The sequence below is a fragment of the Colossoma macropomum genome, unplaced genomic scaffold (genome assembly GCF_904425465.1).
Source record: "Colossoma macropomum unplaced genomic scaffold, Colossoma_macropomum, whole genome shotgun sequence".
NCBI classification, from domain to species: domain Eukaryota; kingdom Metazoa; phylum Chordata; class Actinopteri; order Characiformes; family Serrasalmidae; genus Colossoma; species Colossoma macropomum.
This window is the reverse complement of record NW_023494785.1, coordinates 14,391,763-14,414,218: the sequence shown is the minus strand read 5'-3', so window position 1 is coordinate 14,414,218 and position 22,456 is coordinate 14,391,763. Positions and strand designations below refer to the sequence as shown.

The 22,456-nt window shown below is 39.6% G+C and overlaps 2 protein-coding genes across 2 annotated transcripts; one reads left to right on the top strand and one right to left on the bottom strand.

The window, feature by feature from the left end:
* The first annotated feature begins 1,052 nt into the window (after positions 1 to 1,052).
* plin6 (perilipin 6) lies at positions 1,053 to 17,385 on the top strand. Its single transcript, XM_036578210.1, has 8 exons — positions 1,053 to 1,201; positions 3,144 to 3,177; positions 3,359 to 3,557; positions 4,528 to 4,610; positions 6,056 to 6,293; positions 9,467 to 9,669; positions 14,864 to 15,130; positions 16,336 to 17,385. The coding sequence occupies exons 2-8, from the start codon at positions 3,154 to 3,156 to the stop codon at positions 17,383 to 17,385; spliced, it is 2,064 nt and encodes a 687-aa protein (XP_036434103.1). The 5' UTR covers positions 1,053 to 1,201; positions 3,144 to 3,153.
* Positions 17,386 to 20,487: 3,102 nt separating this feature from the next.
* Positions 20,488 to 22,278, bottom strand: zgc:171704 (uncharacterized protein LOC100124619 homolog). Its single transcript, XM_036583513.1, has 4 exons — positions 22,124 to 22,278; positions 21,945 to 21,998; positions 21,781 to 21,857; positions 20,488 to 21,665 (listed from the first exon to the last, which is right to left on the bottom strand). Exons 1-4 carry the CDS (start codon positions 22,236 to 22,238, stop codon positions 21,255 to 21,257), a joined length of 657 nt encoding a protein of 218 aa, XP_036439406.1. The 5' UTR covers positions 22,239 to 22,278; the 3' UTR covers positions 20,488 to 21,254.
* Between the last annotated feature and the right edge of the window lie 178 nt (positions 22,279 to 22,456).

Here is a 22,456-nt window from a genome sequence, read left to right as displayed (position 1 = left end):
TTGAAGCAATGCCATAGAAGAACCCCTTTATTTTCCCTAAAAATCTTCCATTTTGTTTTTGTTAATGATACAAGTGTGAAGAACCCCCACATAATAATAAAGGCTCTGTGTTTTTCTTAGAACCTTACACGCAAGTCAAGAACCATGTCCAGTGTCTACACACAAAACTGCCCAAAAGTGTCTTTGAATAATAAAGTGTAATATGTACTAGAGGTACTTCAAAGAACACTCATGATCTCTTCTTCCTGTCATTTCCACAGCACACCATTTTGTATACTCTTATACAGACCTATACTAATAGACACACTAATTAGCAGTATACTAATACACACACGTTTACTAATAAATACACTTATACTAATATATACACTTACACTAATATATTCACCATTCAGCAGAATGCTAATATACACACCAATACCAATATATACACCATGCAACAGTATACTAATACACACACCTATACTAATGCATACACCATTCAGCAGCATACTAATATACATACCTATGCTAATACATACACACCTATACTAATAAATACACCATTCAGCAATATACTAATATACTGCAGAAAGGTGTAATACTGACAGCATCAAATACCTAGAGTGGGGCCCAAAAATCTGAGACTGTTCATCAAAATGTTTGTATTTTTTCATTGTTTTCTAATTTAATATAAAAGTTTTAATTACAAATTATATTATCAGCATTACAATTTTAGTCAAAAGTAAAATCTTTGAAACATTAACATGAATTTCAGAATTTCCTTGAATTTAAATAGTGATTTAGGAACAGCACAGAATCCTCACTATTTCTCCAGATTTTCAATGTGCTGTCAGACTTTTGTATCCCACTGTATGTTCATGTACTGTTCTCTTGATGTATATGTAAGCAACAGTGCACTTCATTAATTGCTTTTTTACAGTGATCTAAAAAACGATTTTGGAATGACAATTTACGCATGTATCAGCCGCACCCGCATATGAGGGCATCATGTGTACTTCTAGCGTGGAAATGGCAAACCCATCCAGTAGAGCTGGATTTCACAGCTGCTACCCAACAGGAGGCTTTAAAGGGGCTGGAGCAAGAAAGAGAGAGGAGAAGCAATCCTGCAGACAGAGGCCTAAACTAAACCACCAAAGATACTGTCTAAATATACGTTTTTGATTTTTTAAGGACAGTAACTGCTCCAGTCCACTAACAGGTAAGAACTAATCAATTAAAAATAACTTGATGAATGTTACTGTAGCTGTTCAGTGGATGTGTGATGGGCTCATGAGAAAAATTAAATCGAAAATATGTCATTACTGACTGACCCATATATCTCTTTAAACGCATGTTATAATGTCATCTTTGAAACTTCTTTGATACTTTAATATTACTATAATATTTTATTAAGCATATTAAGTTCTGCAAAATGAATGATAATCTCATTTGGGCTGACCTGTTAACCACTTCACTAGCTGAAAATGAATCTTAATTAATCTTTGTAAGTTTGATTTTGAGTTGCACAGGAGGTGGTGTTCAGTGCTCATCCCCTTGTCTTACCACACTGGTTAAATGACAGTTGTCCATATGCTGTGATATGAACTCTGAAGTGTGACAAGAAATCTGCATTCTGTTCTTGGAGATCTGCTGTCCTGCAAAGCTTAAGGCCTAATTTAACATACCAACCCAGCCAGTCAAAGCCTAGAGGAGCATCTGAAAAACAGAGCTATGTAAATTCCATATTACAAAAAAATCTATGCCCAAGCTGCTCTACATTCAGTTGATCCTTAAGTAATTAAAAACCAAGGGTGAACTTTTCAAATCAGCACTTCAACATTAAACATTATTTATATAAAGCTTTAACATTATATAACGGTTGTTCTAGTGTGTCAAACAGATGTACTCTGTTTAAGATTATAGCAGAGAAGATGTGTGGATCTTCATCAGTGATGAGCTCTGCACCCATGACCTACTTGCTTAATCTGAAAAATATCAGTGCTGTGATTATCGTATATCTGCAGAATGTCACAGTGAATTCTGAGTGCCAATAATGAGAGAACGTTGCTTGACTCATTCAGCAAGATTCAAAAACAACTTTCCTTTTCCCCCCTCTTTTTATGCCAGGACAGTAAATATGTAGCTCATGACTATCATGTACTATGACTATCAGCTTCTCCTTCTTTTCGTCCTATTATGCCACCATGCTGTGAATTTCAGTTTTAATCAATGACCTAAAGACCTACATATTAAACCCCATCTTAAAACTACATAGTCACTTATATTTTACAAAGGAGTGAAAGAACCATATTTTTAAAGACTGTAGCACAGTAACTAAACCTGGTAGTTAATTGATTAATTAATGTGCTTGAGCTGGAAAATCACCACTGTGATTTTCCAGAGCTCCCCACCTCTCTTTCACAACACTGTTTCGCAAAACTGCCTGGTCACCACCAGTTGCTGAAAAGACAGGGAGATCACTTCTCTATGTATTGTTAACATTAGATCAACAAAATGTTTTGAAGTTTTGCTGAAATTGCAATATTATCCAAACTTCAGTGTAAAACACAAACCTGATGGATTATTTAACTGTTTAACTGACCAGAGCTAAAAAATTGATTCTTTTTTTGGTTAGTGGAATCCAATAAAATCTAATCGTAATATTTACATTTTAAACAGATAGCACTGACCTCTAGAGATCTCTTCTGTCAGAGAGAGTAAACAGAACTCTCTCTCTGCATGTTTTAATTAGATTTGACAGAGCTGACTTTCGTTTTGAGTGACAACATAATCTCTAATAACCGTATTGGTTTACTTGATTATCTAGTCAACTAAAGGGCTTCTAACAATTATACAAGACATTGAGCAGTCTGATATAATGTTTTTTCCCCTCTCAGACTTGCCCTTAGCTACCAGCGGCTGGGGGACTGGACGAAGTGTGAAGATTGTGGTGTTAAATACTTAACTAGATTTCCACAGTGTGTGGGTAGAACATAGACTGGTATTGTGACCCACTGGCAGCTGACTGCCTCATGCGCAGGATGCAAAAATTGAGGAAGGGTGGAAACGGCTCTTAGCTTGTGAGTTCATGAACTCTTGAAATGTCTGGAATTAATACAAAGCTCCTGTTTTGTCTCGTCTCCTCTCTTTTACCTCCCCAGAGGCTGAGAGATGTCAGAAACAAAGAACAGCGAGGTGAGCATCCAAAAATCATAGCTGCTCAAGTTTAGAATTCTAAGCTTCTCAAAGAAGTCTAAGACCACTGAGCGTGTCTATGTGTAGAGAAGAGTGTTTTGCACAGCCACAGAAGTCCTCTACTGTAAATGCAGCATATTTATGTTGTGTAATGTACAACCTGCAATCTCTTTGTGTCCAGGGAAGTGCGCTGAGGCGAGTGGTGAAGCTACCACTGGTCAGTTCCAGTCTGCAGATGGTCACAGGCATCTACGTGGGGGCCAAGCACCGTTACCCACTTTTGGGCATAGTAGGTGGTATGACAGAGCTGAGTGTCCGCAGCATTTCCATGGCAGCCAGTCAGTGGGCAGCACCCCTTCTACAGCGTCTGGAGCCTGAGAGTGAGCACACACTGAAGCCACTATAACGTAAACAGCTCCACACAAAGCCATTTTGGGGCACTTTAGCTTATCCCTGTTATTATTTTTGATGTCAGGTGGAATTATGTTCATGAATGTTTTGAAAAGAGACCTGAATGAACTGTGGTTTTAGTTCATCTTATCTTTCCATCACAATTTGCAGACATATTGTCAGTCTATTCAGTCTTTTCAGGTTAATGTGGAACCTGTAACACTTATATAATAATAATATATAATATATATAATGCCATAATGGTCACAGAATGATCAAATTATGCTGGCAAGTCTGTCATTAAAGTGAGCCTTACAATTATGCAGAGTAACTTTGTTTAAAGTCTATCTGAAATCAGTTTTCTTTGTTAGTTCATGTTCCTTATCATATTAAGCGTATTTCATCATATCGTAGTTCAGGGGTTCCCAATTCCAGTCCTGGTGACCCCATGCTCTATGCAACTGACCCAGACCATGAGGAGCTTGTTCATTAGTAATGATTTGAATCAAGTGTGCAATGAGGTCACCAGGTCTGGGATTGGGAAGCCCTGTCATATTTGAAAGACAAAGTTCTTGTTTTTCTGTAATCTTCCATCAAAATGTAATGGCTCTTACCCATCTCTAAACCATCTTCTGATGTTTGATTATATCTCTGTGCAGTAGAAGGCAGTGCAAAATAATATTCACCAATAATTTCACATTTCGCCTCCACCTTCCACTACCCCACCTATCATTGAACAAAATGCTCAGCTCGCTCAGAGACCCTCCCCTAATTTCACTCAGAAACACATCACTGAACTTGTCTGACTGTTGATTTCAGCTTCTTATTTTCGTAGAAGCTAATGCCGTGTTGTCAATTTTTGTTTTAAAGTTTCTTCTGCTGTTCTGTTTCTGCCCTGACTGCAGTGTGTCAACATGCTCTAATGAAACTCATATGTTTCACCCTTCTTCTTATCCGTAGTTGAAACTGTGAACGGTTATGCTGTTGTTGGTTTGGAGCAGCTGGAGAAAACATTTCCCATCTTTCATCAGTCAGCAGATGAGGTGAGAATCTCTATCCTAGGGAAAAACCTATGCTCTAAAAATAAAGATTCTTAAAAGTTTTTTTTTTTGGTTTGTGTGCATAAATCTATGATCTGTATGTTCTGTTGTGGTGGAAAAGAGGTTCTTTAACCCTGCTGCTTTGTTCAACTATAAGGATTGCAATAATAATGTTCCTAGGCCAAACTGACCCAATGCATGTTTAACCTTCTGAAAGTAGTTAAAAAATATATTTTTCTCCATAAACATTATCTTTAGCTTGGTTAATAGCAATTTAATCAATATATAAAGTAATCAAGTTTTTCTACCCATACAGATCATGGTTTACTTACAATAATTCACTTGTTTTACATTAAAAAATTGGCAAAATCTAGACATTCGATACATTTATTCTTGTTTAGGCTTTTTCAACATTTTTGACATGTTTTCTCTCATGGGGGCTTGTTGATCAGTTCAAACAAAACATCTCTTCTGTTCCACGTCAGATTGACCCTTTCATTTCAAATCATGCTAAATGAGCCATAAGTCCAGCAGAAAAGGTTTCATACTCCAAAAATTATTAAAAAATATTTTCCTGTATTTTAAAACTTTGAAACAGGTCAATTTAACCCAAGAGGATTAAACTTTAAACAGGCTCTTTACCCTCACACGTCTGCACATCTTTTGATCATGCATTCAGGGCTAGCTGTACACACTCGATCAGCCAAACAGTTGCCTGCTCTGCACATTATGATCCACAGTGAGCCTTTCTGAGTAAGATTTGTAGCTGGACTGAAAAAAACACAACATCCTGTCTATAAAAGTTTAAGAGATTTTGTTTAAACCATTTAGTAGCAGGTAAACAAAGTATCTCATGCTTGCCAACTGGTTGTCTACTTTGTTTCCCAAAGGTCTTTTCTTGTTGTAGCACTGTTGTGGCGCAGTCTGTGTTAGGTAGGTTGCATGTGTCAAATGATGCCTCACTGTCAAAATCGACCAGGCTCTCTAAACATCGTCATATGTCTGGCTCACAAGGCCAGCACTGTGTAGATGTGTGTCTCAGAAAAGTAAAAGGGAACCAAATGTGGTTCTTTTGTGGCACTGTGGCAAATAATCACTTTTGCATCCTCTTGCGCCTTTAATTTTAGGAGTTTTGGCCTCACTGAAAAAAATAACTCAAGTTATTTTCGGAGGTCATTTTCACTAAATATGATGACTGAAGAAGCCTCTGCACACCCATGTTCCTTGTGTGTGCCCTGAATCCATGATATTAGTAAATAAGAGTACTAATAGAGTTATAAAGAGACTTATGGTTCCAGGAATTTATGATGTGCCGTACTGATAATTTGCTTATGATGATTATTATATAAAATCATATAAAATATCTAGAAGGATATTTTCATTGTCTGTTTGATAGTTGTTCTGTAGCTGGTATAATCCTAATATAAGCCTTCATTTTCCCCACTCAGGTGCTTGAGTACGTGAAGGAGAGTTTTTTTCTAAGGCTGGAGGATGCGCAGTATCGTGTGAATGTGGAACTGGATGACATGGTAGACCGGTGGCAAAGGGTGCTGAAATTCACCTGGGATGTGTTGGAGGCAGCTCAAGCTTCAGCAGCAGGCCAAGTGCTCACCTCAGGCCTTGATGAGCTGCTCACTCGCTCTGAGGAGGCTGTGGCCTACTACCTACCGCTGCCACCCACACTGAGTAAGTCAGACACACAGCTGTATATATGTGTGATATGAATCTTTCCATCCAGATTTGTCTCTATCCATGCTCTTTCCAACCTCAAATGTAGTGTCTTGCATCCTTCACCACAAGAGGGGGCAAATGTTCTGTTGGTGATATGCCGTTGATCGCAGCAGTGCAGCTTTTAAAAACAAAATGCGTTGCCCTGTTTGAAGCATCTCTGAGTTCTTATCTAAAGTCAGAGATCCTCTGTCCTTACGATGCCGTTGGGTGATTTACCACAGCTAGACTAAGAGAAAGATTTAGACGTATAAAAATACCAAGAAATAAGTTCTATAATGTGATATACAGCAAAAAGTAAAATTAGAAGAGCAGAAATCGGAATTTGAATAGAAAGAATTTAAGAAAAAAAGTGATTTTCAAAATTACAGGAACATAAAAAGGAAACATGATTAAAACCAGTAGAGGAAATTCATCACAATAGATTGCAGAAACGCACATAACCTCACATGTAAAGGCTTAACTAAGGCAAAAAAGAAAGAAAGACAGAAATAAACCAGCAAGCCATCATAAAGAGAGATAGAGAGAGGGAAATCAGTTTTGTATAATGACAGTCTTATCTACTACCTATTTCTCATCTGATCACACTTGTCTAAAAATTCTAGATGCTTACATTAACAGCTGATGATGACTGCTGAGTTAGCATTTGTGCATTATGTAGTTTACACAGGTGCTGATAGTACTTATAACTCTGACAGTATTTTCTGTAAGCTGTGAGTAAATGTTTTTCTTTTGTTCTTTGCACAAATATACAAAACCCTTGAATGTTTCACACATTTGCAGAAGTGCACTTTGTTAAATGTGTTTTACAGGTACAGAAAAACTGTAATAACCTTTCAGTGATATTTTATTGAAAGGCCAAAACTTTTCAACTCATCTCTCAGCTATTGATATTCCAAGATAGATAGTATTTAACAAGAGAGCTAATCAGTGTACACAGGGGTGTAATCACCAGGAAAAAGAGAAAAAAGACTCTTAATGAGATGGTAATACCAACTTTGCTTCTGTTACAAAACATTCAATTTGAATGGAAATAGAATAGAATATAAATGGAATAGGAAAAGCAGGAAAGTCTTTGTAGGGTTCTTTGACACTTGAACAGCTATTACAACAATAGCAACATGATGTAGCTCAACACAAACACAGTCGACATCAGTTTCTCCTTTGTGACTTAACACTTAGTTTTAACTCTTAGTGTTACCATTTAGCTCCGGCTCCTGACAAAAGGAGCTTTGTTGTTGTGCGTCAGAGCAGAGGTAGTGTGAGTTGAACTGATGAAAATTGACAGTGTGAGTGAATGTGTGTGAAAGAGAGAGAGAGTATGTGATTGAGTGTGCATGTGTGTGGGAAGTGAATAAGAGGAGGTGCTGGTGGGAGCACTGAAGCCTCTGATAAAATTACACATTTTAATCAGGCATACTGAGTTACTAATGGACTTTCATTAAAGGAGAATTTCACTGATTTTTCTAATTATATGCATAGTTCCATCACTGAGATGTAAATGTCATTCAGAGCTGCAATGTCTACAATGCAAATATTTGGTTTTTATCTCAGAATTGTTGGAAAACAATGTTTTCTGGCATCAGGCAACGTATAATAACCATTTCATGTATTAGCTTTCTGTGAGCTAGCTTTTGGAGGCATTAAACGCTTTGGATTCCTGTGAACACCACTGAGAACAATTAGACTCAGAAAGTTTCTCTGGAATTCACATCAGATCATTCTGAATGACTTGTTTACACTTATTTACAGCTTTTTTTGATCACTAAAACAGATTTAATGAAACTGGGATTGATTTAATCTTCCCGGTCACTTTGCTCGCAAAACAAAAGTCCTTTTGCAAATGTGGAACACATTCTCATTGCATTCGGTCATTTTTACATACTTTTACAGAACAATTAACACAGATCTTATACACAAACACTAGTTCATTGAATAGCTGTGTAAAACAAAAGGAAAACATATAGTGACAGTTTAATGTTACAGACACATTTCAAGTCAATTTACTGCACAAAAAAAAAACATATTCAGAAACATTTGTATCTGCTGTTTGCTTTTCTTAATACTCATTGAAAATAGGTGAGAATAGTAGAAAGCAGCTTTGTTCCAAATGATGACAAACAGGAGGCTGGAGAGTTTGTCAGTGGAGGGATGTGTAATAGATTCATAAAAAGACTTACATTTTGGGATTTTTGTAATTGTACAATGAGTACTACAGTGTCAACAGATTGGACCCTCCGTGGTTATCATGGACAAGCCATGGTTGATGATCTGATCTATTACTGTTTTGTCTGAATTTTACTGACAATTTCAGCACAGTAAGATATGTATATATGCTCATCTTTGGGCCCCTCTGATGCAGTCTAACCCTGGGCTGAAGTATACTCAGGCGTAAGATTTGGCATAATTTTGGACTGTGTTGCCCTTCACCACTCTCGCTTTTGTTTCAAGAGTACAGAAAAAAGGTACAAGGAGTAAATACATTGTTTCTGATGATTTTTTTTTTTTTATGCAGTACATTGCATTGAAATGTATCCCTGGTAAACCCAGGAGACGAACAGATTTCACATTGTGATACTCTTACACTCTGACACATTATAAATCTGTTTTCCAGATAGCAGATAGTACAGCACTGATATGCAGCACTAATGAAGGCTGAAACCTGTGAAATTGGTATTTTGTGTTTATCAGTGTTTACTGACTGATTAAAGGAATCTACTGTAAGTTGATTGTAAGTTGTAGTGTTGGATGGAGACGTTTTCTTTTGTGTCATGTATTTAGTGTTTTGTGGAGGTTTGACCATTTTGCAAAGAAAAAGAGTTATGGTGGCCAGCAAGCTTCTGTTTAGTGTAATGTGTTAACTGTTTTGAAAATATGGTTTCCGAATGGACAAAAATACCAAGCAACTGAGATAAACTGAACTTATTCAGGAATTTAGAAAAATCTATGAAATTTCGCTTCAAACCTTCTCATCATTTGGACGTATTGTGATACACAACCTTGTAAACAAGCCATTGTAAAACTTGATAAAAGAAACTAAATATTGAAAATTTTATAAATGACGAGCAGGCTATTATGTGCAGGGATACTGTATACTATCAATCACAGCTGACGGACTGTTTGTCCTCTAGGGCGTGACTGGGAAATCAGAGTGCAGAGCTATGAAGATGAGGATGGGAATGAGGACGATGATGATGACGATGGCGAGCCACGTATGTGGACACGTATTCGCAGTCTGCTGTTTTATCTGTATCTTCAGATGTACCACAGGTTTCTGCAGCTGAAGGAGAGAGTGGACAGTGTCTTGGAGTTTCTCGGAGAGGCTGCTGACGTGGTAGGCCACTCACCCACCTACTCACAGACTAATCACAATCCCTGCCCTAGACAATTGGTTCTAAGCCCTGGTCTTGAAGGCCCTGGCTCTGCGCATTTTACTGTTTTCCCTGGTCTAACACACCCACTTCAGCTCAGAGAGGGGTTGCTGATTAGCTGATTAGTTGAATCCGAAGTGTTGAGAGCAGGGTTAACATCAATATAACGTGCAGAGCAGGGGGCCTCCAGGACCAGGATTGAGAACCATGCCCAAGAGCATTGAGCCCTTTGACCTAGAGTGGCTATATGTGGTCTATACTGACGTTTCTCACTCTTATAGCTTAATAATGTACATAGTAGTTTCATAATATTTCCAAAACAATTCATAATAGTTATTGAATAATTAGCAGTGGGTCAGTATTTTCCCTTCTACCTGTAAGCTAAGTATTCACTATGTCTTAGGTTCTGGTAGAACATCTAGATGTAGATATAGATTGTCTCAAATCTGCTTGGTGATGTCCATCATGAATGTTGGGAAAAAGGTTTGACTGACAGGTCTTTTCACACCACTGGTGTATGCACTGGATGATAACAACTCACTCTCAATGAATGAGCATAATAAACAAATGGGATGTACAATTAGTTTGTTGTTAGACTGTGAACACATTTATTAGGCAACCTTCTGATTGAGGTTAGGGTTCTTTTTCCACAGAGACCGGTTTTACAGCCTAGTTGCTGTTTGGCCATGGCTCATTATGGACAAGGTCACGCTTTTGTGGTTTGTTGAAGAAAGTTCCTTTTAGCGTACTTCAGACAACACTTTAAGTGACCAAGAGCACTTCAGAAGGCTCTTTTGTGTCAACTTTCTGAGAAAAGACACTAATCGTTTAGGAAAATAATTTTGTCTGGATTTTCCACAGTTCCACATTAACTTTATTTGACCATTTGTGTATCAAATGATTTATCAGACTTCAAAAGCTCTGCTGTTTTTAAAGATGAAAGAGTTGAGTGCATATAAGAAAATAAACTCACTGATATGGAAATTTGCATTACTTGATGGTATAATGGCCTGATCTCTATCAGAAACTAGAATTGATGCATATTTTTTACTAATTACATCACACATTAAATGGATAAATAATTGGTGCAGATTACTGCCTACATGTGCAATATATAGACATGTGTAGGTGCACACACACACACACACACACACACACACAGATCTCATCATGAAATTTTAGCAAATTGTAAAGGTAGCTGGAGGTTTCATTATGTACACACACACATACACACACACACACACACACACACACACACATATATATATGTGTATATAAACACACACTAGTTCCAAGATCCCACACCCAAAACATCTTTTTGCCATCTCCCTTTTTTGAGGGTAAAAATAGAAGGCGCTACGTGCCCTCCACCATGCTCCAGCTGCTCAAAGTGCCCTGGGTATTCCTTTGCTTTCCTGTTTGAGTGCAGCATCAGAGGCTCATGCTGTCTGTGCACGATTCGCTGTAATTATGCGTTCTTGTCCAGGCCTCCTGAGACTCTCTCAGTGACGAGGAGATAAGGTACCATGAGTTCATGCACATCGCACGTCGGACAAAGTCAGCAATTACATGTCACACTGTCGCCACAGGCCATGCTACAGTCTGTGGCTGGGCGTTTGTTAATGAAAACACACTCACCTGTCTCACAGACACATCCTACATGCACAGATGCACTTTAGGTCCAGGCAAGGTTGGCCTAAAATAAAGCCCTGTGGGTTTCTCCATTTTTTTCCCATGTAAAAATCTGTGATTTTGTTTGATTTCAACTTCAGTTTTGCAATTTGCCAGCTGTGTTCATAAATAATAAAAAAAAGGATGTGCTGAATGAATAAATATGTGACTTTCAATCATAAAACTGGATTGAAATTTAAATAAAGCCTGCCTTTTAAGATAGTTCAGGTTTATCAGAAATCAGAAGTCTGCTGTAACATTAAATTACCAAGTATAGTAATATTAAAGGAAGAATCTGAACTATCATGAAATATGAAATTGTCACTACCTGTGTAAAAAGCATTTTTTTACTTTTATTGAGGTGAACACAATTTACTTAAATATTATATTTGAAATGTGTTAGCTAGATACTTTCCACCGGACTGGAAGGTTAACTAGCGTTTGAGGCTTTTAGTACTGTATTTTTTAAAAATGCCATGTGTAATAGGTGCAATAACTTTCTAAGACGAGCCTAAAGAAGTGTCCATGTTCTAGCACTGCCGAGAGACAAAGACAACACTTTCAACAGTATCTCTAAAGTACCTATTTGAAACTTATCATGTGTTTTCAATCTCAGTACAGGATAGTTAATGGCTTTATTGTAAATTATTTTGGTTTGTTTTTTTGCATATCACTGTCGTCAGGGGTTGAGATGCACTTTGCCCCAGAAAATGCCCCCCCCCCCTCTGCTCTATTTAGTGAACAGAAAGAAACAAAAAGTTGTGGCTTTTTGATTCTCCCTAGACATATCCACCCTCTGTGCCAGACTATGCCATGTGTTTGGGCAGCATGAGAGATTGTTTAGGCTAAGGACAGCGTTGAATAAACGGGGACACCCCATGGGACATGCAGCTACGTGCAGCTCTGAGCTTTCTGCGCCACCCACATTGCCAAGACACAGATCTGCAGAGTACCGAGATGTTGAGATAGCACACGGAGGAGTCATTTTCTGAGGGGGAAAATTTTCAGTTTTCTCCAGGAGAAAGCCACCACCCTAGACAGCATGTACAGTACAAGGAACATGACTAGCTATAAGTTGGTGAAAGGTCCCTGAACAAATTGCCACTGAAAACATTACTAATGTTTTGGCTTTGTCTAAACTAATTCTTATTCTGTGGCCTGTGAAGCAAACTTGTCAGATAAGATAATGTTGTCATTTTCAGAGGTAATAAATTAAATGTTAAAAGTGTTGGGCAAAGCATAATATTTGTTGCAGAATACAAGCTGTAGCTACCAGGTGCACAAGAGAACACTTGATTACTCTTTCCATGGGGCCTGCTGCCTTTGATTACCAGATTCAGGAGAGCAGTAGGTGGAAACATGCTGATTTATCAGATTAGCAGTGCTACGTGAGGACTGGGTTGTACAACAGCTGTTTACTTAACTGTAGAGGCTTACACAATCAATATTTAGATGCCCATTCTGAGTAGGAGCTGTGATAAAGCCTGTGTCCCTCGGAATAACTGACTTTGCTTTTGACCTTAATGTTTATTTTTTTTGTCAGCTGCCATTTGCAATTAGTGAAACATGAAACACAATTGTGCATTGCAGTTTTATGAGCTCCCTACGTTCCCTAAGGCGAAAAAAAAAGCTCTGAGGTGGCCTGTTGAAACGTGGCAGATCTCAGCATGGTGTGCATGGGCAGGTTAGTGATTTGGATAGGGGTCGAAAGGCGTGGAGCCTTATGTGTCCATATTGTGTCCTGCAGAGGCAGGTTGGAGTTTTCCCAGCAGTGGGGCAGTCAGTAATTGGGGCTGTGAGCCTGGGAGCACTGCTGCTACTTCTGTTCTCTTCCACTGCACACAGCGCTCATTAGTAAAACCAGCAGACACCCCAGAGAGACTGGAATTAAGGGCAGGAACGTGAGTGTGTGTTTCCCTCACTGTGTGGGCCTCTCCAGGTACATAGCAAGTGCCCATGGGTTAGCATGCATCGGTCGACTTATTAGTTTGTGAGAATGTGTTTGCATTGCCTCCAGACTCACACAACTAGTGATATGGCTGGTCCCTGTTTTGCTTTGTCAGTGTCCTTGTCCAGACTGTACCCCCCATCAAGGGTCCATTGGCCCTGGGAGAGAGAACAACCCAGCAGGATCTCCCCCCACATTTGGCCGACCCACTTTCCTCTCCCCAAAACTAATGGGGCTGAGCTGGGAAGGGTGGTTCAGCATCAGCAGTGAGTACCCAAGTTTGCCAAACTGGCCTCCAGTTCCTCTGTGCAGTTGTCTCCTCTCACACTCACGTTGCCTGGCTCCGGGCCCGACTGGGCTCCCTCCAAGGCCACGTGATGGCTTGGCTGGCTTTGGAATTTTGGACTATGTTGACAGCTTGAGTTTTTGGCAAACGATCTTTTGCTAGAGACGGAAGCTATAAGGAAATGTTTGAACTTTTGAAAAATGCTCATTACAAATTATATGAACACTGAAATGATTTTTAGGGATACACTAACATGGAATCTGGACTGATAACGTCAATACAAATCAATAATTTTACTTTGCACTATAATCTGTATACACAGTGAGCATAAAACATGTTAAAACTCTTAAGACGCCTTATTGCTTATTTTTACAGTCATAAACCAGATTTGTCTGTAATCTCCCCACCTTCATGTCATTCTCTCTGTTGGCTCTTGCATTGCGAGATCCAAGCTCAGAGCCATACGATTGATTGTAGCTGTACAAGCCCAAAACTCCTTTCAACTTTTTCCAGGGCTGTCACTTTGTTGCTCCAAAATCCCTGACAGTGGTTTTAATGGTGAGCTACAGTAACTGCCAGTACTGATTACTGTACTGTACATTTATAATAATGAGTCTGAGTGAGATTTGGGCTCTGCCAGGCCTCATTCTGAAAGAGAAACCTGAGAATGTTTTGGTCTGGGTATGGGCCATGGGAAGAAATGCACAGGGCACAGTGTGCCCTTTTCAACTAGAGGACAAGAAGAATGAACAATAACAAAAAGGGGGATGGAAAGAGAGAGACAGACAGACAGAAAGAGAGAGAAAGAGAGACAGAGACAAAGACAGAGAGAGTGAGAGAAAGATGGACATATTTGGGACAGCATGCCGGTGAAAACAGCACTGTCTCTTTTGTGTGTGCTGTTATGACTGATGAACACTAACAGTGGAAGCCACAGCAATTACAGGATCTCTTGCTTCATGATTTACTTGGACAGAACATTTAGTGTGTTCCCCTGCAAACCCTTTGAAGCATACACTAACCTCACTCACGTTTTTGAAACAGTGCTCATCCGCATGCAGACATACAGTTGGTGGATGACCAGAAACAGATTTAAAAATTGGGTTTTAAGCACAGAAACAATTACAAAAAACATTTAACTTGTCACACTAGCATTTGGGCATTCTCTTTCTCATGCTGTACTGGTCTTTTTTAGGTTACCAGTCTCTTGCCTTAGTGTCTTGTGCTCACTTGTGTGGTCATTATTGGACAGGTGGGGCTGACTGGGCTACTGGAGGGTGTGTGGTCGCTGCTGCAGCTGCTGCTGTCGCTGTACACAGCTCAGGTGCAGCGCGTAGAGGTCCTGGGCTCACTGTTGGTAGGTCAGTTCAGCGAGGCTGTGAAGGTGCTGAAAGAGCTGCCGCCCGTCCAACAGCTACTGACCCTGCCTGCTCAGGTGCACTCTGTCATGGATGAACTACTGGAGCTGGGCCAGATTCTCATCCAGCTCCTCATCAACACCACGCCACTGTATGACCTGGTGAGAGAAAACACATACAAGCATGACTAAAGCCTACACCCTAAAGGTGTTCATTTCCGATCCTGCAACAATTTGATCACTATTCTATTTAAAACGATTCACTGCATCATTAAATTTCACCACAATGTAATTCAATTAGACTTTTGATATCATTCATTATTATTATTAATGCATTTTTACACAGTGATGAAGTGGATTATAAGTGTGAACTATTAAATGAGGATAAACGATTAAATGAGGATGAAGTGTAAACCCTATCTGATACTGTGCCAGTGTGTTTCTATGTAAGTGTGTTTTTATGTAAGGCATGTTATCAGAGCTTCAGATAGGACAACTGCATAATTGGCATCCTTTGCTGAAAATGTATCACTGAACTCCCAAAACATGAAAAGTAAAAAAGACCATTTTAAAAAGTTTATGCTGTACAGTCACTCTAAGAGCTAAGAGTAGCACTGTTATAATTTTATAGTCAAATAAAGGCTCTAATATCTTTATTTTCCATTAAAAACCAATTAACACCAGGTAAAGGTCCATTCATTTTTAGTGCAATTTGAATCTGTTGTTGATTTTGTGTCCTTCTGACACTTTTTTTTAATGCATTCTAATTTAAGCACAACATTATACTGTACTGGATGAATGATAATCTTCTTGTCTTTACTTCACTCTCTGTTCCCAGAAAGATGATTGTTCGTATGCACCTCTAGCTCTTTATATTGCTTTTTTTCTTTTCAAATTGCAGCTATACTTGCGCAGTGAAATTGTTTTCAGATCGAGTCATCTGCAGAGACTCAATCAAGTCCTAAAACTGCTTTCTTTTTTAAATCTGTCTCATATTTTTGTCACAGAAAACAGTTTGTTTTGTACCACCAGCAAGCACCAATTTCATTGTTCTCTTCTTATTACCTAGTAATTCTTTCATACAAAAATGCACATTTTCACTCATATCTATAACCACAACATTTACATGAATAAAATATTCCCTCATTTATTTAATAATGTTAAAAAATATTTTTAGAAGTGTTAAATTCTAGATGTTTAGCGCTTTTACAATCTTGACACTTCAATCACGACAAATCTCAAATAATAAGTGTCTAGTATCAAACATGACTGAAAAACTGACCAATCATGTGACCAGTGTTACTGTCCATATGTTACCTTGCCCTTTAAATAAACACCTAGAATTTAAGAATAAATCTATTCTTCAGGTTCAGCAAGCTTCAGACCAGAATGTGACAGACTTCGAGCTATCTGATGGTGCCTCCCGTCGTAGCTCTGGCAACAGTCTTTTTCTAAAGGCCATGGACGGTCGTCCACGTCGCCGCAGAAGCCTTTATGCCCGTTATCGCCGTAGCTTTTCCAGTGGCTCTTCCTCAAATCCAGCTCCTTCTCTTAGCCCAGCTCCAGCACCATCACCAGCCACAGCTTCCACCCCAGTCCCAGCTCCAGCACCATCCCTTACTCCAGCCCCTGCCCCAGTCCCAGCTCCAGACATGCCAGAGCAAGACCCCATCTCAGACCCAGACCAAGACCCAGCTGAGGCTCAAGACCAAATCCTAGACCAAGACTCGATAGAGGCCGAAGATGAGGGTCCAGACTCAGAACCGACTGAGGCCCAAGATAAGTTCCCAGACCCTGAGCCAACTGAAGCCCAAGTTGAGGCCGAGGCACCTGATGGACGCAAGGGCAGTCTGAAGAAGGATGGCCAGCCAGCAGGATCTCTGGAGCTGAATGCCCCAGCTATTTTCTTCACCAACATGATTCGGCGTCGCTCCTCCGCATATGAAGTTCCAGACCCTGAGCCAACTGAAGCCCAAGTTGAGGCCAAGGCACCTGATGGACACGAGGGCAGTCTGAAGAAGGATGGCCAGCCAGCAGGATCTCTGGAGCTGAATGCCCCAGCTATTTCCTTCACCAACATGATTCGACGTCACTCCTCCGCATATGAAGTTCCAGATTCAGAACCAACTGAGGCCCAAGATCAGCTGCTAGACCCAGAGCCAACTGAAGCCGAAGTTGAGTCCCCGGCCAAGGCACCTGATGGACGCAAGGGCAGTCTGTCAGCAGGATCTCCAGAGCTGGATTCCCCAGCGCTTTCCCCCTCCAACATGATCCGACGACGTTCCTCCACTAGAGAGATGCTCTTTTCTCCCATCATGCAGTTTGTCACTCAGAGCCAGAGAGCATTTGAGTACCTGAGCTCTAGTTCTTATTCTGATGACCAGGTCACACCAGTGGTGGACAACAGTGAGCAGTAAACACCTATCGAGTAAAGCACTGAATAATTATATGCTCTTATGTCTCCTGAAATTTATTAGAAAAGTGTAGAACAGAGAGTTTAGGGATTGCAGAAAACTACAAGAGCATAGAAAACTTTCAAATTCCATCTGTTAAGCCTAGGCCCCCGTTTCCAGATAACATTACATGAACACTGAACTGGAAGAAGTGTGCGAAATACCCCCCGGTATTCGGGGGGGTCCAATGCTGGCTGTCCACTTACCATAGCGGCACTTATGCTAGATTCAATGGCAACAAAATATTTGGTTGTTTTTCTGGAAATACTCTTTTCTAGTTTGGCAATGTGGTCTTCCACACATTAATTGATATCTTAGACATCTTTTCTTTTGTCTGGATTGAAAAATTTGTAACAACTAATGGGCAAATTTTCAGAATTATGAATATGCTACGGCATATTGTAAAGTTTTTTAGCAGCATCCCAAGCATAGTTACAGTTGCTAGGCTATGAAGAACCAACTAGGTGAACCAATTTACTACAGCATGACCCTGAGACAGACCAGTGGAAACAGGAAACAAGGCACATGGGTGAATGTGTAGTGACTCCAGTGAATTGCAATAAGAAAAGTGAATATTCAAAGAATATATGAATATGTAGAATGATAATCTAAGCATTTGCTTAACACGGACCTTAAATAACCATTTGTCCGATTGGAGCTTAGCAATGATAACTAAGCCAGGAAACCTTCAAGAGTTCTTTACTAAAGAAAATGGTTCTATATGAAACCATGAACACTCAAGGAACCCTTTGCATGATTACAGGGCTCTTTGCATCATTAAAGCGTTCTTCAGATTGATGTAGAATGTGTTTTGTATAGAACCCTTTAGAAAAATGTTCTATATAGCACCAAAAAGGGTTCTTTTATTGTTACCAGCTTGACATCTACTATAAAAGAATCCTTTTTGATGCTATGTAGAACCCTTTTTTTCAAAAGGTTCTATATAGAACCATCTACAGCACATTCTCCATTAATCTGAAGAACCCTTTAATCATACGAGGGTTCTTTGAGTGTTCATGGTTCTATGTAGAACCATTTTCTTTACTAAAGAACCCTTGAATGACCATCATTTTAAGTGTGTACAAAAAAAAACAGAATAGTGACAGTCTTATTACTGTTTGTTAGCTATCTTATAGCTAACAGTGGAAGCTTTTAACACAATGCAATAGGGCGTACACACTAAATGTTACTTTTAAAATGCATAAAATCACATTTACTTACCTTGTAGTACTGGAACAATGTCATCTACATGGATTCCTATTTAATGAGACTTCTCACTGTTTGACTGTGATCTTCAGGCTCTAGCCTCTGTCCTCTTACCATTATAGATTTCTGAAGTCGTGTGTCATTCCGTTATCAGGAACAAGCCCAAATACAGAGCTATGATGTGGATTCAGATGACCCAGTGATATTAGGGAAAAATGTATTCAGGACCTGTTGTCTATTATTTTCTAAAAAAAAAAAATAGATGCATTGCTCCAAAAAGTGGCAAAAATTTAATGGAGTAATTCATGTACCCCTGACATTTAAAATTACATAGTTGGCATGCCAGGTTCGAAAGCTTGTCAGATGTAGTAACAGAAATCAAGGGGGTGGGTTTATTAAAGGGTTAGCTGCAAGCAACTTGAAAAATGTCCAATTTGGCAGTTACACAAAGCATGCCACATTCCCATTATTCCACTAGTTAGCACAATCATACGCTAGCATTTTTTTCCCACTTAACTGGTTCAGAAAACACAGCAAGTTCATCTAGGGCCACATCTCGGTGAATCTTTGTTCTGTGTAAGGAAGGGGGTGTGAAGAAAAGAGAAAATGAATAACCTGGCTAGGCAGGTTAAGACAGTCAGCTAAAATAGCCAAACAAACACTGGCCTGGCAACTATTCACTGTCATTTTAACAGTACCTTTGTTAATCTTTGCAAAACTACAGTTTGCGTGTTGTCATTGGTTAAATGTTAAAACTAAACAGAAGTGGGGCACAGTGTCTACCTTCTGTCTATGAGCTAATCATTTTATACATACCCCATTTTCTACCTTAATGCCATAATGTTGCATAACGTACAGACTCTTATAGTGCATGGGAGAGGTAGGACTGAGGATGAAAGCAAGTTAATTGTAATTACACATTAAATTGATTTTTAACACTAATCATGCACAAATTACCTGGCTTCGCTGCACTAATTCACTCTCCTGCTGTAATGAGAAGATTAGAAGGAGTGCCGTCTTTTTTGCTTTCATCACAATGTTCATTCATTTAGTCATTATGATAAGCTTCAGTGAATCTGTAGATCTCAGATCAGATCTGACCTGAACAGTGGATATAGCTACAGAGCAAATCATTGTTTAGTAAAAGAATGTACTGTATTCATGCACAGAACCTGTATAATCTAAGCAAGAGAATGTTCAAGATTTTGGCAGTCAAGGGCATACAAGGGCAGTTCATGGAGTTAACATGGGGGAGCTGGTACGGCGCTTAGCAACAGCCATAATATCTCACACCAACGGAGGATTAGCAAGTGTAGGAGTGTAGGCAAGTTGTCTGGAAGTGTATGAGAGTGTATGTGATGAGCTGAATCACACATTAGTCAGCTATCCTACTCACTTCCTGAAGGAGGTATAGCTGACCAACACACACGGTCTCATACATATTTGCTATTAATTTTTCTGATATTAATTACGCTGCTTTAGTATAGTATTGTTCTATGACTTGTTTTGCCCAGATAAACCTGAGCTGCACTGCAATAGCTACAGCTACAAATAAGACATGTTCAGCGGCAGAACAGTACTGAATGTCAGATTTAATTACATTTGCAGGATCAATTTTTGGCTCATTTCTAGTATTATATTTGTCTGTGAACGTAAATGTATATCACCTCATATATACACTTTGTAAAATTTATGTCTTCTCATAAAAAAACATCTAACTCAAAATTTATTATGCTGAATTTGGAATAAAGATGTGAAAATGTGAATGTTTCTGTGCATTGTCTTACTCCCTCATCACTGTATTAACTTGCAAAACAAAACAAAAAACTCAGTTTCTTTGAAATATTTATTTTTCATTTGCGTCATGTTCTCTAACAATGAAATTTACAGCATTTTATTTTCAATAAAATCCATAACTCACACACGTGTGCTAGGCTTAGTTTTCAATGAGAATCATAAGAGCAGAGCAGTGTATGGTTATTTATATGTTTCTTGTACTTTCCATAAGCTATAACAGTGACAGTATACTGTACATCTCATAGACCCCAGACACCCAGTCAGTGAATGAAATCTTTGTGGTAGATATACAAGAAAATCAACAACCATTTACACAACTCTTCAATATATACAAATACAAGGTTGTACAAATAATTTTCAAATCTTCACACATTCATTGGAATCACAAATGTGTTCATATACCTCTTGGATCCTCCTAGAGTACAGACTTCTTAGAGCAACTCTGAGTCTGAATATCTTGCTTAAGTCATATCTATGCTGATTTGTAACTGTACGATTACAGTAGTCATGGACTGTTTTCTCTCCTTGCTTGGGACCCTGTCGGCTGTACATCTACCCAAGGATCTGGCCTATCACCTCACCAACGCTCATATAGCCTACATATCAAGCAAACATGTGAAACATCTTTAACAACTTTCTAGCACCTTCACTTGGGCCTTAAACTTACAAAGTCCAACCTGACTTCTACACTTGGCCCTCTCTCCCTTCCCAAACTCAGATCAGCAGTTTGCCCAGATCTCGTCCTCTCTGGCCATTCATTCTGCCATCGGACCATCCAGGATGACTTTCACAGCCTGTCAGTAACATTATCTTCGTGAGGAAAAGCCTCTCTACTCCCGTTTCTTCCCGAAGACAGCCGACACGCTCCTCACAATGCCCTTAATTCCGGCCACTCCCTTCTTGAGGGCCCTGGTCTCTTTGATGAGCTCCAGCAGTTCATGGAAGACCAGGAGGACGCCGTGGTAAGTCTCTGCTGCAGATATTTCGAAGAAGCTGCAGTCAGCAGACAGGGCGAACAGCCGGCCCTCTTCGCTCGACACGACTCTCTGGTGTTGAAGGTCCCTCTTGTTTCCCACAATGATGATGGGCACCGACGCAGAGAGCTTCCCCATTTGGCGGATGAGCTGCACCTGCTGGCGCACCACCTCGAAGCTTGAGCGGTCGCAGATGCTGTAGACCAGGATGACCCCGTCCGCCCACTGCAGCTGCTTCTCACTGATCGACTCAGTCGTCTCGCAGCTCTGAAAGAAAGAAAAGCATTCATGAAATCAGGCTGTGGTCGCACTGCCAAGGCTATAGCATTATTAACACTCAGTATAGGAGACTGTAGTGTGATGGAGATGAAGGCCTCCTCACCTGTGGATACAGGGAGTCCCAAATGTTGAAGGAGATCTCACGCCCGTCAATCTTGTCAATATGACTGTATATTGATTCTGTAAAAGATGATACATTTGTAAGCACAGTGGATAAATATATGTAGGCATGTGGAATAAAACCTCAAAATGATCAAATAAACTTACCAATGTCACCATATTCACCAATGAATCGTCTCGTGAGAAACCGAACAGTGAGAGCTGGTGATAAAAAAAAACAAAAACATAAATATTAATAAAACATTGTTCATTTCACAATTTCAGAATACACTGAAAACATCACATACAGTCATAATAATAAAGCCACAGCTTCACTTCATTCTTACCTGATTTGCCAACATTTTCTGCTCCAAGTAACAGAACATTCGCTTCCACCTTCTGCTGGTTTCCATCCATTGTTTTGCTGCACTGGTGCGAGTTCGACTTAACTTGCACAACCATTTTAGTGAAATAGCTTCTAAGCAAAGAGAACCACCACTCTTAAAAGTATGATGAGGAATAGTTTCTCCTCCGAGCTCGTCCTCTATATATAGCCCGAAAGGGAGGGGCTTAAGGAAGAGCGGGCTTTTCCACCAATCAGCATCGCGTGGGTTTCCGTTGCCATCGGGCTTGGAGATAAGCAGAGCTCTCAAGGTTTCACAGCGACGGTACTGTAGTCC

Excerpts from the sequence above, each read along its gene's own strand:
- plin6 (XM_036578210.1), top strand. The coding sequence starts at position 3,154 with ATGTCAGAAACAAAGAACAGCGAG. Across the intron at positions 3,178-3,358 it reads CAGAAACAAAGAACAGCGAG|GGAAGTGCGCTGAGGCGAGT; the intron begins GTGAGCATCCAA and ends CTTTGTGTCCAG. Across the intron at positions 6,294-9,466 it reads ACCGCTGCCACCCACACTGA|GGCGTGACTGGGAAATCAGA; the intron begins GTAAGTCAGACA and ends TTTGTCCTCTAG.
- zgc:171704 (XM_036583513.1), bottom strand. The coding sequence starts at position 22,238 with ATGGTTGTGCAAGTTAAGTCGAACTCGCACCAGTGCAGCAAAACAATG. Across the intron at positions 21,999-22,123 it reads AGAAAATGTTGGCAAATCAG|CTCTCACTGTTCGGTTTCTC; the intron begins GTAAGAATGAAG and ends TTTTATCACCAG. Across the intron at positions 21,666-21,780 it reads GGGACTCCCTGTATCCACAG|AGCTGCGAGACGACTGAGTC; the intron begins GTGAGGAGGCCT and ends TCTTTCTTTCAG.